General features: G+C 46.1%; 1 protein-coding gene across 6 annotated transcripts in view; it reads right to left on the bottom strand.

The window, feature by feature from the left end:
* Bdh1 (3-hydroxybutyrate dehydrogenase 1) overlaps window positions 1-17,057 on the bottom strand; it is a 41,011-nt gene that overhangs the window by 17,655 nt on the left and 6,299 nt on the right. For all 6 annotated transcript variants that reach the window (XM_045149751.1, XM_045149750.1, XM_045149747.1 and 3 more), the window contains exon 2: window positions 11,109-11,221. In XM_045149751.1, coding sequence (XP_045005686.1) covers window positions 11,109-11,191 — 83 coding nt within the window. In that variant the 5' untranslated portion in view covers window positions 11,192-11,221. The remainder of the gene's footprint in view (window positions 1-11,108; window positions 11,222-17,057) is intronic.

Raw genomic sequence — 17,057 nt, 5'->3', positions numbered from 1 at the left:
CATACTTAATTTTTAATTTCTTTTTACAGCCATAGAACTATACTTCTAGCAGAAATGTATGGAACCCAGACTCCCACATCCTCAGCAGTATTTAGTGGCATCACTGTTTAATTTTTTTTGCATGTGTGGTTGTGTGCAATAGGTGTGATGGGATGTATCTGCTTGTGCAAATGCAGAGCCCTATGAGCAAGCAGGCCAGAGACGCGTGTTGGGTGTCCCTCTCCATTGCTTATTCCTCGTTTCCAGGAGACACAGTCTCCTCACCAGTGCTGAAGCTTTGGCCATTGTGTGCACTACAATGATTCTCCAATGTCAACTTCCCAAAGGACAAGGGTTATAGATGTGTGTGGCCACAGCTATGTATGTGGGTTCTGGGGAATCTCACTTGGCGGACTCAGGTTTCATCTGGACATCATGCTTGAGCAGGAAGTGTTCTAGCTGTGGAGCCATCCCTCTAGCCTTTTTGCTTCCTGAGACAAGGTTTTATTGTATCCAGGCTGTCTTGGAACTTGCTATGTTGACCAAGCCAACACTGAACTCAGGAATTCTCCCACCTCTACCTCCAAAGTGCTGGGATTACAGGCATGAGCCACTATTTTTACATTTTAACCCTACTGAATATCATGGGCTGATTATTTACTTCACTGTTGTTTCATTTGCATTTCTCTACTGTCTAATGATCATGAATATCTTTTCATAGGTTTGCCATCATCTGTCTCAGTCAGTTTGGACTGGTAAAATAAGATGTCGTACTATGGGTGCCTTATAAACAACAGAGTGGCTTGTAAGAACAGAAAATTGTTTCTTACAGTTTTGGAGGCTGGGAAGTCCAAGGTCAAGGTGCTGGCAAACTTGTGAGAGCCCACTTTCTTTATTGTCTGGTATCTTTTCACTGTGACTTCATTTGGCAGAAGGAGAAAGGACAGTCTTAGACTTCATTCATATGGGCATGAATCCTACCCATTATTAACCCTGCCAATGAAGGCTCTACCTCTAAGACCTAATTGCCTCGAAAGCCCCACCTCCTCAATCAGCTGTGACAGGTGGTCCTAATTGTCAACCTGACAAGGCACGGAAGTGGCCTAGGGGGCACACCTTTGTATTGTGCAATTTCCAGAGAACAGTAACTGAGGAGTAGGGGAGGGAGGAAGATCCACCTTCAAAGCGGGCTACAACTTCCAATGGGCAGCCCAGATATATATATATATTAAAAAAAAAAAAAAAAACCTGAGCAGAGCTGGAGAGATGGATCAGTGGTTAAAGGTGCTTGCTAGTAATGCCTGATGGCCTGGGTTCAATTCCCCAGTACTAAGTTAAACCAGATACACAAAGTAGTGCACATGTCTGGAGTCATTTGCAGCAGCAAAATGCCTTGGTGTGTGCCCAATCTCTATCTTCCTCCTTCTCTTTGTCTGCCTCTTTCAAATATATATTTTTTAACCCTGAGGAAGAAGAGCTGGGCTGCCTGCCTCTTCCTGAGCAAGTACATCTGTCATCAGACATCACCTTCCACCTTCCAGCGCGGGCTTCCGGGCACCTTCCAGGCCTTTGGCCTTCAGGGTGCTGACCAGGGCCTGCAGAGGCTTCCAGCTGTGAGGACTGAGCAGCTCTGGCTCTCCTGCATGCACGCAGCCACTGTTGGACTACCCGGTCCCTATTGCACAAGCCAATGCCAGTAGAATCAATCCCCTTTGTTTTATATGTGTACGTGTGTGTATACACATGTGGGCACATCCTACTGGTTCTGTTCTATAGAGAACCAGCATTGGGGGGGGGCACAATTCCAACCTGTGCATCTGCATGGGTCGCAACATTCAGACCATAGCATCCCCCATACATCCCGTGTGGTAAGATGCCTCCTGGCAGTCTGCCCGTATTCTGAGTGGGTCTTTTGTTCTTTCACTGGAGAATTCAAGCGTCCTTTAGACGCTCTGGACACTAATCCTCACTCCATGCAAACCTTCCCTCCTGGTCTGTACCTTTCTGTTTTTCTCTTTTTAACAGAGTTTAGTGCAGGGCAAAGGGTTTCATTTTGATCAAGTGTAACCAATCTACTTTTCCTTTTATAGGTCATGTGACCGCCTAAACTCAGAACCTTCTGTGTTTTTTTTTCCCCTAAAAGTTTTATAGCTTTATGATTTAAATTCTACACCCATGACCCTTTTGAGTTAATTGTTATATGAGATATGACTTAGGTCAAAGGTTTTTGTTTTTGTTTGGTTTTGCCAATGATTTTCCAGTGACCTCAGTAACAATTTTGAAGTGCTGTCTTCTGATGAATCACTTTTGCACTTTTGTCAAGAAACAGTAAAGCATTTTATATGGGTGAGTCTGTTTCTGGATTCTCTATTCTGTTTCATTGATCTATGTACCCTACCTTATTTTTCTTTTTGGGAAAAGAAACTATTTCTTTTGTCTTTCCATATGAACTTTAGTGTAATCTTAATTTTAATCTACAACAAAACTGACTGGAATTTATTTTTTTGAGGCAAGGTCTCATTCTAGCCCAGGGTGACCAGGAACTCACTCTAGGGCCCTGTCTGGCCTTTCATTCATGGTGATCCTCCTACCTCAGCCCCCAAGTGCTGGCATTAAAGGTGTGTATCACCATACCTGGCTCTGACAGGGAATTTTTTTTCCTTTTGGTTTTTTCAAGATAGGGTCTTGTCTAGTGCAGGCTGAACCTGGGAATCACTATGTAATCTCAGATTGGTCTCAAACACCCAGTGATCCTACTACTACCTCTGCTGGGATTAAAGGCATGCACCATCACACCTGGTTCTACCTGAGATTTTGATAGAAACTATGGTAGGCTTGTATAATGGATCTGAGAGAAAACACCATCCTCACTTTGTTGAGTCTTTCAATTCTTTTTTTTTTTTTTTTTTTTGGTTTTTCAAGGTAGGGTCTCACTCTGGTCCAGGCTGACCTGGAATATTAACTATGTAGTCTCAGGGTGGCCTCGAACTCTCCGTGATCCTCCTACCTCTGCCTCCCAAATGCTGGGATTAAAGGCATGCGCCATCACGCCTGGCAAGTCTTTCAATTCTTTTTTATTTTTTTATTTAAAAATTTTTTTATTTATTTATTTATTTGAGAGCGACAGACACAGAGAGAAAGACAGATAGAGGGAGAGAGAGAGAATGGGCGCGCCAGGGCTTCCAGCCTCTGCAAACGAACTCCAAACGCGTGCGCCCCCTTGTGCATCTGGCTAACGTGGGACCTGGGGAACCGAGCCTCGAACCGGGGTCCGTAGGCTTCACAGGCAAGCGCTTAACCGCTAAGCTATCTCTCCAGCCCAAGTCTTTCAATTCTTAAGCACAGTATTGGTTTATTTTTTTTCTTGCATTAATGTTGTACCATTTCCAGCAAACAAATACATTTGCTTTTATTTACACCTAAGTGTTTTCTTTCTCTCAGCATTATAAGTGGTGGTGTTTAAAATTCTGATCCACACAGAAATACAATTTGATATTTGTGTTGTCTGGTCTGCAGCCTTTCTGAACTTATTCATTGGTTCTAGGAATATCTTTGTGGATTTCTTTTTTTTTAATTTTTGTTCATTTTTATTTATTTATCTGAGAGCGACAGACACAGAGAGAAAGACAGATAGAGGGAGAGAGAGAGAATGGGTGCGCCAGGGCTTCCAGCAACCGCAAACGAACTCCAGACGCGTGCGCCCCCCTGTGCATCTGGCTAACGTGGGACCTGGGGAACCGAGCCTCGAACCGGGGTCCTTAGGCTTCACAGGCAAGCGCTTAACCACTAAGCCATCTCTCCAGCCCATCTTTGTGGATTTCTTAAGGACATTTTATTTTCTATGTTGATAATCTTGAATTCTGAAAATATAAGTTTTCTTTCTTTCTTTCTAATCTGTATGGTTTCCCTATCCTTTCTTGCCTTATTGCCCTGGCTAGAACTTCTCACTCCATGCTGGATAGGTGATGGGAGGGAGCATTCTTGCTCTGCTCCTTACCTGAGAGACAAAGCAGTCAGTCACCGGTGAGTCTACGCCTCCTCTTAGCCTCCAGTTCAGTTAGTTCTCCTGTATGACTGACTTTTTATCACAAATGGCAATTGTTTTGATTTTTCTTCATTGACAGATTATATGACTTTCTTCCTTAGCCAAGTCATTGAAGGAATGACACTCATTTTCAAAGAATGAAGCAAGGACTGAGGATGCGGTCAGGGGCAAAGCACACTCTTAGCATGCGCAAGGCCCTGGGTTCAATCCCCAATGCCACATGAAAACATGCAAGGAAGGAAGGGATGGAAAGAGGAAAAGAAGGAAAGAGAGAGAGAAGAAAGGAAGGGTAGGCTGGGGACACAACTCAGTAATAGAGCACTTGCCTAGACATGCAGGGAAGGCCCTGGGTTTCAACCCCCGCACCTTTGGGGGGTGGGAAGCCAATAAAAGAAAAAAAAAACAAAACAAAGGAAAGATCATCATTATCACATCCCAGGAACAAACACATTTCTGGTTTTATAATTCTTTTTAAATATTGTAGAATTTTATCTGTTAACTATTAATAATTTAAGGATTTTTATACATAAATGCATAATGAAAACTGGTCTGAACTTTTTCTTTCCTTGCCTTACTCTCTCTTCCCTCCCTCCCTTCCTTCCTTCATGATGTCCTTGTCTGGTTTTGGAATAAGGATAATACCAGTTTCACAAATGAACTGGGCATGGAAGGTCAAGCTCCCCTCAGGCCTTCCCGACACCTCCAGGCCTTGGAGGGACTGGTGTGTCTCCTTACGGTGTTCCACATACACACGTACAGTGTGGTCTTTCTTGTTACTGATGGGGATGGGCAAGTCCCACCCTCCCTGAGCTCTCCAATGACTCTCCTCCTTTCTCTAGTGCAAGCAGGGCTGCCTTACTGCTGCTAGGTGAGAATTGTACTCCTGGATCCTACTTACCCCTACACTACCCCTCAGGTGGGAGACTGGGGTCCCTCCCCCGTCTGGTGAGTGAGGGAAGTCTAGGCTCCTTTCTGCCTCCTCACTGGCAAGAGTAGGGTGAACTGAATCCACAGCTTTCTCTGTGGTACTTGGCCATCTCACCATCTTCTGCCATGCTAGGCTGGTTCTCCAGCAGGAAAGAGTGGCTTTTGTTAGGGCACAAAACGGCTGAGCTCATGGGGCTCCCGGGCTGCCAGCTCTTTCCTCCCAGCTCTAAATCTGTGCTACATGAAACAAAAGGAAAACTCAATACCATGTCATTTCTTGGGTCCTGGGGTTCCTAGCTGATCTGACTTCTCTCCTTCCTCGTTGCATCTTTTTAAGTCTTTTTTATAAAATATCCAGGAGGTTTTGCCGTATTTAGCAGGAGGAATGGACTGCTAAAAGCAGATGTAGCCCATCTGCCTGGAAATGGAAGTTTTGTTAGTTTTCAAGTAAATATTAAAGCAGCAATGATAAGTGGAGGAGTTAGGAGGTTAAGTGACAGCTGGTCACGGGGGAAATGAGATAGGAGATAGATGTGCGTTTTCTGTGTACTATTTTATGTCACTGGAATTCTGTATCACGTTAATGACTTGCTCAAAATATTAAGTTTTTGTGTGCATATGTGTATGGTGTGTATGCATGTGTATGCATGTGGGCCACCTGTGTCTGTGCATTCATGTGCAGGTCAGAGGTCAATATCAGGTGCCTCCTTCTATTGCTTTCTATCTTTTTATTTATTTACTTGAGAGCTACAGACAGAGAAAGAGGCAGAGAGAGAGAATGGGCACACTAGGGCCTCCTGCCACTACAAATGAAGTCCAGGTGCATGTGCCACTTTGTGCATCTGGCTTATGTAGGTCCTAGGGAATGAAGCCTTGAACCAGGGTCGTTAGGCTTCACAGGCAAGTACCTAACCACTAAGCCATCTCTCCAGCCTTTTTTTTTTTTTTTTTTTTTTTTTGAGACAGGTTACTCATTGAACCTGAAGCTCACAGATTCAGCTAGACTAAATAACCAGCGATCCAGGGACTCGCCAGTCTGTGTCCCCTCAGGTGAGGCTGCCATGCCTGGCTTGTCTGTGGGTGCTGGGGATTGAACTAGGGTCTTCATGCCTGCACAGCAAACACTTTACTGATAGCCATCTCCCCAGGCCCCAAACAGTAAATGTTAAGAATTCATTAAAATGCATTATCCACAGCTGGGGAACAGCACTACACCCAACCCCTAAGGCAGAGTCCTGCCCTAGTGGGTTAGCGAGCTCTGAACAGCACTGGACAGCTCCAGGCGGCACCACTATCCTGCTGGGCGCCGGCGGCTCTCAGCCTTCTCCCACGGCTGGCACCGCTCCAATTTCTCTTCTCTCCCTCCTGCTGGCATTCCTACACGTGCCTGGGATCACTGATGGGCTTGGGCTGCTTCTCCATGTGGAGGAAGCTGGGGCCTCGGAACTTAGTGCCTAACTCCCTGCAGCTGTTATGATTTAAATCCAGGAGTGGGGTCTGGGAATGGGGCTGGAGTCTCTAATTGTAAAAGGATTGTGAAATAAGACTTAGGTTGCCTTGGTGTTGTAGGAAAAGTTGTCCTAGGTCTCTCTCGCTCCAGCTGTGGCTTGTTTGGAAATTTCTGGGACAGAACCAGCCATGGATCAGTGACCCTGCTTATTTGGGTGGTCATATCAATTTGCTTGGGATAATAAGACCCAATGTTATTGGATGATGAAGCATTCTCATTTGTATCTCACAAATAGAAATAGTGCTCTAACATGCAATAAAATTATTTTTGCATTAACTTTAGGAATGATCTATGTATGTTTCATATTTGTAGTATTTGTAACCATTAAAGAAATGTGGCTAATTAGAGGATCTGGTATATTAGTTTCCTGATTCCAGTAATATTGCATAAAGTTTTAGAGTTGTGATTTTCTGAATTGAAAAGATCAAGTTTATAAAAAGTAGTAAAGAGAATTAAGATTCACAGAATTTTATTAAATTTATATAGCTCTAGACATTTGAGTAAGTTCTGCTAGATTTCTAAGTAAAATGATAATATTTACAAGTTGAACTTAGGAGATGTAGTTTTTTAAATTTATAACTTTAATAAAATAATATTAACTTTAATAATTAAAAAAAGAAAAAAGAGCAAGCTCTGAGGTCCCATCCACTGACAGTTCATGAGGTGCTGGAGAAAAACCCAGAGAAGGTCTGCAGCCCCCAGGCCATGCACGAGAATGACATGGGATGGGAATGCGATCACGGCTGTGTGGTTATGTCATTAGGGAGTCCCTACCCTTTAGAGATAGACATGAAACTATCTGCAAATGATCTACCACGTCTAGGATTTGCTGCAGAATAGCTCAGTCGGATCTGGTAGGGGTGGAGAAGGAAGACAGGTAGAGAAATGAATGCAACCACACTGGCCATGAACCTGGTGATTTCAGACACAGACAGTGAGTTTGCCAGGGCGCAAGGTACACGTCCTACTTTTGTATAAGTTGGCTAATTCTCAGAAAACTTTTTTTTTTTTTCCCAAGGCAGGGTCTCACTCTAGCTCAGGATGGCCTGGAATTCATTATGTAGTCTCAGGGTGGCCTTGAACTCATGGCAATCCTCCTAACCTCTGCCTCCCGAGTGCTGGGATTAAAGGTGTGTGCCACCACGCCCGGCTCTCACAAAACAACTTTAAAAATATTATAGGGAAGCTTTTAAAATTATTCCTATGCCTGGCTGTGGCCATGACCAATCCCCAGGGTAAGACACAGTGCTTTAAATTACTCTAACCTGTAACCGGAGGTCAAAACCACTGCCTTGGAGAAGGAGAAAAGATAGATTTCTTGCCATAGGGGCTTCTCTTGAGCCACTGCCAAAGCCATCACATCGCCTGAATGGATCAGCTTTAGGCAGTACTGATGTTTGCCTGCCAAAATCCACTGTTTTCACCTACCTCACTAACAAAGCTGGATTTTGTTGTGTGGTGGCCATATGCTCAACTTTCCAACGACCCTCTCCTTCATGTGCCTGGCTTCCCCCTGACCAGACTGAAACTGGGGATGGGGACATATGGTGAGTACTCTGGGTGGAGAACACACCAGTGAACAGCCCACCTGAGAAACTAACTAGCCCCTTCCAGCAAAACCAGAAACCCAGATCCCAAGAGAGCTGTGTGAGGGAAATGTCAAGGTAGCAGCCACAGCCAGCCACTCCTTGGGAAGTTTTCTCCTCAACAGATTCATATTCTGAGTGACTCCTGCTGAGGCCTGTGACCAGCAGTGGGTGTCCTGCCTGAGCACCACATTTTTTTTAAGATTCACTTTTACTTATTTATTAGAGACAGAGAGAGGGGTGAGAGGGGGAGAGAGAGTGAGAATGGGTGCACCAGGGCCTCTAGCCACTACAAATGAACTCCAGATGCATGCACCACCATGTGCATCTGGCTTATGGGGGACCTGGAGAATTGAACCTGGGTCCTTAGGCTTCGCAGGCAAGTGCCTTAACCACTGAACCATCTCTCCGGCTGGGCACCACCACATTTTAAGGAGAGTACAAGACAAGTAAAAACCACTCAAGAGTGGGTCTTGGGTGTCCAGTGCAGAAACCAAGGGACAGAAACCATGAAAAACTGTGACTGGATTAAGAAGAGGCAAGTGGGTAGATATTAGGTGGCATCTTATCTCTGGGGAGAAGGGACATGGGATTACAGGGATAGACCAAGGAACAATGGCATTTATATTTGGACAAGAAATGTACTCAATATAAAGATAGACTAGGGCTGGAGAAATGGCTTAGCAGTTAAGGTGTTTGCCTGCGAAGCCAAAGGACCCTGGCTTGATTCCTCAGAACCCACATAAGCCAGAAGCACAAGATGGCGCATGCGTCTGGAGTTCATTTGCAGTGGCTGAAGGCCCTGGCATGCCCATTCTCTCTGTCTCTCTGACTCTCTCAAATAAATAAAACTTTAAAACCAAAAATAAATAAAATAAAGAGAGACTATACACAGAGCTGTCCAAAGACGCAGCCTGCTCAGAGAAGTAATGACCTTCCCCTATTAATGAACACATTCAAAGGCTGGAGGGTCCCTTGTCATGGAATCTATGACAGCAGAGGACACACTCACGCATAGGACAAGAGAATGAGGCTCTTTGCAATGCTACTCAAACCAAAGGATTATGCCAAATCATCTCTCTGTGGAGACCTCCTGTCTGAGCATTCACAATGGACCACCCTCCGTGCCAGCCCCTCTGCGCCAGGCACTCCCTCCCCTGCACGTGCCACCATCCTGAGGATGTGTAATGTGTTCTGATTCTGCTCTGCTCTGTCCTCCCTTATATCCCCAGGCATAACCAGGTTGTCTTCAATTCATCTGGGTGATCCAGAATGTTCCAGTGACAGGTTTTCTTTCCCACTGAATGAGCCATAACCTTTACTAAAGCTTCACTTCCCTTTAACTTGCAGATAAAACCTTGGCAGGAGTACCTTAATTGCCCTTGGGATTATTTTCTCCTCTATAAAAAAAAATTATTTCTGGGGGCTGGAGAGACTGCTTAACGGTTAACTTGCCTGCAGAGCCTAAGGACCCAAGTTCCATTTCTCAGTATCCATGTAAGTCAGATGCACAAAGTGGCCCATGTTTCTGGAGTTCTTTTGCAGTGGCTGAAGGTTCTGGTGCACTCCATCTCTCCCCATCCTCTCTCAAATAAATCAACCAATAAATACAATTTCCATAAGTATCTAAAAGCCACTTTGGAGACAGGATTTTCCATTTTTTTGAACCACTTTCTTGAAAATAAATGGAGGAACAGGAACAACAGGCAATTTCTTCAGAGGCACAGGTGCAGCTCAGGCCCTCAAGCCTGCAGGAAGTGCCCTTAACTACAGAGCCAGCTCCCAGCCACTGAAACGCTTCTCATAAATCATAGAGACAAATCTGTAAAGTCTCGGTGTATGATACTAAACTGGCTTCAGGTGTAAACTGTAAAAGAACCACAGAAATGAACCCCATGGGCCTCACTTCCGCAGGCTCCCCTCTCAAGCATCGTCCCTGGATCTAAACACGAGGCCGCACTGCCTACACCTCCCACTAAGAGGCATTCTTCAGAACTGGCCAGTGGTCTTCCAGAGCGTTAAGACCATGAATGAAAAAGAGCAAGGAATTGTTGCATAGGAACAGACTAAGGAGACATGCCAACTAAGTGCAATGGGGGGGTTAAGTTGTATCTGGGACCAGAAAAAAGACCCATCAGTGGGCCATCTGGTGAAGTCTGAATGACAGCTGTGCATTGGCTAACAGGATTACATAATGATAATTTCCTGGTTTTGAACATTGTCCCATGATTTTGTAAGATGTGAATATGTGGGGAAGTTAAGTAAAAGAGATCTAAGTGCAAGTTACTTATTTCATGTATTTATTCATTTGTTGGGAGGAAGGGTCTCATGTATTCCAGGCTGGCCTCCTACTGTTTAGCCAAAGATGACCTTGCACTTATAATCCTCCTGCCGCCTCCTCATGAGTGCCAGGATTATAGGTATGCTGTAACTTTTATATAATTCTAAATTTAAAAAAATGTTTTGAAGTACAGTCTCACTGTAGCCACAGGCTGGCCTCAAACTCATGGCAATCCTCCTACCTCAGGCTCCCATCCACCATGACATATGGCTCTAAAATTATTTTGAAATAAAGATTTGCTTATTTTTGCAGTTCTAGGGATTGAACCCAGAGCCTTGTGTATATTAGGTAAGTGACCAGCCACTGAGCTATATTCCCAGCATATAAAAAGTGTTTTAGGGCTGGAGGGATGGCTTAGCGGTTAAGGTGTTTGCCTGCAAAGCCAAAGGACGCAGGTTCGATTCCCCAGGACCCATGTTAGCGAGGTCACTAGGGGGCGCACACGTCTGGAGTTTGTTTGCAGTGGCTGTAGGTCCTGGCACACCCATTCTCTCTCTCTCCCCCCTCTTTCTCTGTCAAATAAATAAAAAAAATTTTTTTGAAAAAAGCATTATACAAACAGTTGTGAAAGCTATTCTTCTTTACCCTGTGAAGGGGAAGGTCTGACTCCTGAAGCCACCTCTGGGCTTCCTTTGCTGAGAACCAGCAGGTACTGAAGACATCTCTGACAGAACCTGGGTGTGCAAAGTGTGACCTTCAAGTCCAACCTTGGTGGCTTACCTTGTTCCAGCTCCTCTGTGAGAGACACTTGGGGTTTTTCCTGGGAGCTGTGACAGGGGTCTGCAGAGGCGAGCAGCCAGCATCGTGCCGAGAAGTGCTTCCACCGGGTGGTTCTGAAACACAAAATACACCCTGAGCCCTCCTGCATTCAGGGATTCGACCAGAGTGGCCGCTTTCCTTTTCTTCTCCTCCTCCTCCCCCTCCTCTCCCATCCCCATCTGCTCCCCCCCCCACATCCTCCCCCTCTTCTTCCTCCTCCTCATCCTCTTCTTCCTTCCAGGTTGATAAAATCAAATGACTGGCTGCAAATGCCAGGCCTGGTCCTGGTACCAGTCAGACCCCCTCCTGCACTTCTCCATTGAGTACTTTACAGCCTCATGTAATGGAAAATCAGGAACCAGGGGGTCTGGGTTCTGGTCCTGGCTGTGCCGCCAGCTAACCGCGCAACCCTGAATACGTTGTTACCCATTTGTAAAACGAGACAAGGTTCGACCAGAATGGTGATCTTCCAACGACAGTATGTAACCACCACGGAGAATCTAACTGGTTAGGGAACCTGGAGGACTATGACTCAGTGGGCCCTCAGTCCCTGTCCGGGTTCCCAGTACTTAGCAAAACATCCATCTGTGCCATCGGAACGTTGGTCCTCACCCCATGTACCTGTACCCTCGGCAGGCCGCGTTCGCAGCGCCACGCCACGCACCACTGGCTCACACGCCCCCTCTTCCCCACCCCCTGCTCGCCCCCAGCAAAGTGGAGCTCTGAGGTTGAATTCATTAATAACTCATTACAGCATGAAGACTGAAGCTACCAAATGAGTCTTTTTAAAATTAAAACACACTAGTCAGGTGTGGTAGTGGTACATGTTTGTAACCCTAACACGGGAGACTGAGGCAGGAGGATTTTAAATTAGAGGCCAGACTGAAACTACATAAGCAAATTCCAGGCCAGTCTGGGCTATGAGAATGCCTCGAAACAACAACAACAAAACAAACAAACAAACAAAAACATACAAACACAAAACCTTATACAATGACCCTCATCCACACCATTCTTCCCCATCCAAGGTAAAATCAAGCTATCAGAACAAGGTTAGGTAACACTTGAAGTCACCTGAGGACTACTTAGCACCAGGGTGACTAAATTCCACTCACTCAAACCGTGTCCAGTCAAGAGTGGTAACAGGAGGGCTGGAGAGATGGCTATGCGGTTAAGCGCTTCCCTGTGAAGCCTAAGGACTCCAGTTCGAGGCTCGGTTCCCCAGGTCCCACGTTAGCCAGATGCACAAGGAGGCGCACGCGTCTGGAGTTCGTTTGCAGAGGCTGGAAGCCCTGGCGCGCCCATTCTCTCTCTCTCCCTCTATCTGTCTTTCTCTCTGTGTCTGTCACTCTCAAATAAATAAATAAAAATTAAAAAAAAAAAAAAAAAAAGAGTGGTAACAGGAGTGAGTCGCCCAGCCAGCACCTGGATGCCGGCAGGAGGCAGATGGAGGAATTTAATCTTCAGGAAAGGAAAGCCAGCAGGTGTCTCGAGCTTATGTTATTTGTTTCCATTAGTAACTGACCCCTTCAGTTGCCTTTCTGCACTGGTTAACAGTGACATCTCCTGGCCAAAGAGGAAGAAGGGGAGGCTGGGTGGGAGGTGAACAAGACGGCCAGGGCCAGGGGGAGAAGCTATCCCTTTCCTGGCCAGTGCTTTCTAGCCTCTCCTTTGCATATCTGGTGGTAGTTTGCTGGTCACTGAATCCTCTGGCCCAGAGCAAGCCTGCTATAGAGGAGGCACTGGGCCCGCTTCTGTGAAGTGGAGATGACCTCCTCTAAGGCACCCTGAGGGTAGGAAGGCAGCAAGTGACCCAAACTGAAGCTCTGGTGGCAGACACTTGAAGGCAGCAGCAGGATGGAGCCCAGCCTGGCCCTCTATGAAGGCCAGGGGCAAGGTTGGCCTGATTCTTTACCCAGGTGCCATGTGCTGACCAGCTGGCTGAGCAGATACATCTCCACCTCCTCCTCCCTCCAAGACCAAAGCCAGGATCACAGCCACTGGGTGACTTCAAATGCAGCCATCTGTAATTAAAGTCCTTCCCATCCCTTGGCTCAGTGCCTATGGCAGAAAATACTTCAATATAGTCTCCAAATAGAGGGTTGCTTTCAACTTTGTTTTCCTCAAGAGTCGGCACTGTCAAGTACTACAGTCAAAATTGCTTCTTGTGCATAAAAGCTGTCTCTTGAATTATGCACGGCTTACAATACAGTCTCTTATATGTGGAATGGAATGGCAGAAATTTCAACCCAGAGCCTCACTCATGCTACAAGCACAGAGTGGCACACGCAGACTGCTGCAAGATCCTGAACCACGCTGTTCTCACCCTAACACCCACGGCTACAGCCACTGCCATGCCTGAGGACTCTTCCAGATTGCTGTAATTGCTTTAATGCCTTATCTGTAAAAGACCAAATTCTGACATGTTCTGTTTGGGAACAGAAGTGAGTATAGCCTTGAAGCTCAAGTGGCTGCCCAGCGGGGGGCAGGGCACAATAGTATGACTCTGAGGGACCAAATCTCTTAGATACTGTCACAAAATAAAGAAGCTAGGAAAACTTGGGTGGCTTCTGAAGAAACCCCGCCCCCACAGACACACAGTGTCAACGCATAATCCGTGCATAATCCACAGAAAATCCAAGAGGAGCTTTTCATTCTCTCTCCTCCCACTTCAGAGGAAGGCACAGCAGTCTGAGGGCTGGAGCCCGCGACATGCCCACAGGAGGGCGGGTACACTCCGCATCCTTGCTGGACTGCTGGCTACCCATGCTGCATTGTGGCGTGACTATCTCAAAGAGGCCACAGCTGGCTGCTTTCTGTAGGTCGGTGTCAAGGAAGGTCTCCCCTAAAATGTACTGCTGTTCCAGGAAGAGAACACACAGGACTCAGAAGGCAGGCACTGGGCAGGAGTGAGGACACATGTTTCTGGGGAGGAGGTCTGGACGGACCTCTGGCTCTAGGGTGTAAGGGGAGGCTCTGTCACACTGAGGCAGGCCAGTTGCTACCACCAAATGCCTGTGTCAAAGGCCCAAGCCTGACACCTGGCAAACCACTCCCACTGTGGTTGGCCAGCCTAGAGTTTTACTTTTTTAAAAAATATTTTATTTGAGGGCTGGAGAGATGGCTTAGCAGTTAAGCACTTGCCTGTGAAGCCTAAGAACCCCGGTTCGAGGCTCGGTTCCCCAGGTCCCACGTTAGCCAGATGCACAAGGGGGCGCACGCGTCTGGAGTTCGTTTGCAGAGGCTGGAAGCCCTGGCGCGCCCATTCTCTCTCTCTGTGTGTCTTTCTCTCTGTCTGTCGCTCTCAAATAAAAATAAAAAAAAAATTTTAAAAAAATATTTTATTTGAGAGACAGACAGATAGAGAGTGGGCATGCCAGGGTCTCTAGCCACTGCAAACAAACTCCCGATGCATATGCCACTATGTGCATCTGGCTAACGTGCATTCTGGAGAGCTGAACCTGGGTCTTCAGGCTTCACAGTCAAGTGATTTAACCACTAAGATATCTCTCCAGCCCCCCCTTTTTTTATTTTACTTACTTCTTTTTTATTATGTGCTTCAGTCTGGTGGTTTGGTTTTGGTTTTGGCACAGGGGATGTAAGGACATGCTCTACTGACTCACAGGAGCCACACCCCCAGCCCAGCTTAGTGGTATAAAAGATAATATAATGAGGTAGCAGTCATGCTAGAGCGCAATACAAATAGTTTACACCTTCTAGCTTAAACTACCCACAGCTGTGGGGCTGGTACATGCATTTAGTCCCAGCATTCAAGAGGGTGAGGTAGGTGAGTTCAAGGTTGGCCTGAGGCAGTGAGGTCAGCCTGGGATACAGTGAGACCCTGACTTGAATACAAAGAAAGAATCCTGGAGAGATGGCTTAGCAGTTAAGGCATTTGCCTGCAAAACCAAAGGACCCAGGTTCAATTCCCCAGGTTCCACATAAGCCAGATGCACAAGGTAGCATATGCACCGGGAATTCATTTGCAGTGACTGGTGGCCCTGGCGTACCCATTCTCTCTCTCTCAAATAAACAAAAAATAAAATATTTCTTAAAAAAAAGAATCCTCTAAAGTTAAAACTACCCATATCACTGTTGTTAATTATGGGCAATTAAATTTGAAATTCTGAACCAGAAAGATAAGCATTAAGCTTTGGCCATTTCCTTTCTGATCATCTAGCATCATATCTTGCTTGGTCCAGCCCAGCTCAACTATGCACATTAAACCCATAATTAATGAGATCATGCAAAAGGAAAAAGCGAGAAGTTTTAAAACTCTCTTTAGAGAAAATATGCATTTATTTGCAAGCAGAGGAAGAGATAGAAGAGAGAAAGAGAGAGGAAATGGGTGTGTCAGAGCCTCCAGCCACCGCAAACAAACTCTAGATGTGCGTGCCACTGTGCATCTGGCTTTATGCAGAGACTGGGGAATCGAACCAGGGTTGTTAGTCTTTGAAGGCATGCACTTTAACCACTGAACCATCTCTCCAGCCCTAAAGTCTCTTTTAAAGAGACACCTACTAATCCTTTGTAAGATAATACATGGTGGACCAAAATCTCAAAGAGTCATAAAGGAACATCAAATGATAAAGTACATGACATCCTCACCACCACTGCATCATACATGCATATACAACTCATAAAACTCATTTCAGTGACATTAATAAAAGTCAAAGAAGCCAGGCATGGTGGCACACACCTTTAATTCCAGCACTCGGGAGGCAGAAGTAGGAGGGCTGCCATGAGGTTGAGGCCAGCCTAAGACTACATAGTGAATTCCAGGTACAGCAAGACCCTACCTTGAAAAAACAAACAAAAAAAAAAAAAATCAAAGACTTAGCAGTATGTTCCGTGCTGCAGAGCCCCAGTGCAGGCACCTTGATTGGCCCAAGTGACACTGGTCACAGATTAATCTCCACTCTATGGTCGTCACTGCAGAGGGTTTACCCTGCAACCTGATCTCCCTCCTTCCTCTCAGATCTCACCGGGTTCGACCTCCACAGCTGTAGTTGCTATTGTAGTTGTCGGCTCCTCCGACCCTGGAGGACTTAGCCAGAGAGAGCTGACCCAAGGTGAACCCATCACTCAGTGCCCTGGCACGGGGGTAGGGGTGTAAATCCACCTCTGTGGGCTAAAGACACATGACCTAGCTGCCGGGGGTGGGCAGCCACGCTGCATTAGGACTTGCGGCCAAAGATGGAGAGACGTCTGCAGAGACAGGATAGGAAGTGAGACACCGAAGAGAACATGAGCAGAGTGGGGGGAAGGTTTACAACAGCTACCCTCTTGTCCTCCAGCTCTGTAAGGCACGCTGGGTATTCGTGTTATTTAAGCAAGCTTGAAGGGTTTGCTGTTCACAGCTCAAGTAAGTCCGGTTAAAACACACTGAAGGGGGCTGGGGAAATGGCTTAGCCGTGAAGGTGTTTTTGCCTGCGAAGCCTAAGTAAGGATCCAGGACCCATGTAAGCCAGATGCACAAGGGGGCGCATGTGTCTGAAGTTCGTTTGCAGTGGCTAGAGGCCCTGGCGTGCCTATTCTCTCTATCTGCTCGTGTGTGTGTGTGTGTGTGTGTGTGTGTGTGTGTGTGTGCGCGCGCGTGCGTCTCTCTCTCTCTCTCAAATAAATAAATACAGTATTTAAAAGAAAACACAATGAAGGTAGATTCTACTGAACATTATTCATTCTTTGTTTTTACTTTTTTTATATTTCTCTATTTATTTGTAAGCAGAGAGAGATAGAGAGAAGACAGACAGATAGAATAAAAATTGGTGGTCAGGGCCTTCAGCCACTGCAAACAAACTTCCGACTCACATGCCACCTTGTGTATCTGGCTTACGTGGGTCCTGGGGAATCAAACCCTGGGTCCTTAGGCTTTGCAGGCAAGTGCCTTAACTGTTAAGCCATCTCTCC

Source organism: Jaculus jaculus, chromosome 5 (genome assembly GCF_020740685.1).
Source record: "Jaculus jaculus isolate mJacJac1 chromosome 5, mJacJac1.mat.Y.cur, whole genome shotgun sequence".
Classification (NCBI taxonomy): domain Eukaryota; kingdom Metazoa; phylum Chordata; class Mammalia; order Rodentia; family Dipodidae; genus Jaculus; species Jaculus jaculus.
The sequence above is the reverse complement of the archived record's forward strand: the minus strand, read 5'-3'. Positions and strand labels throughout refer to the sequence as shown.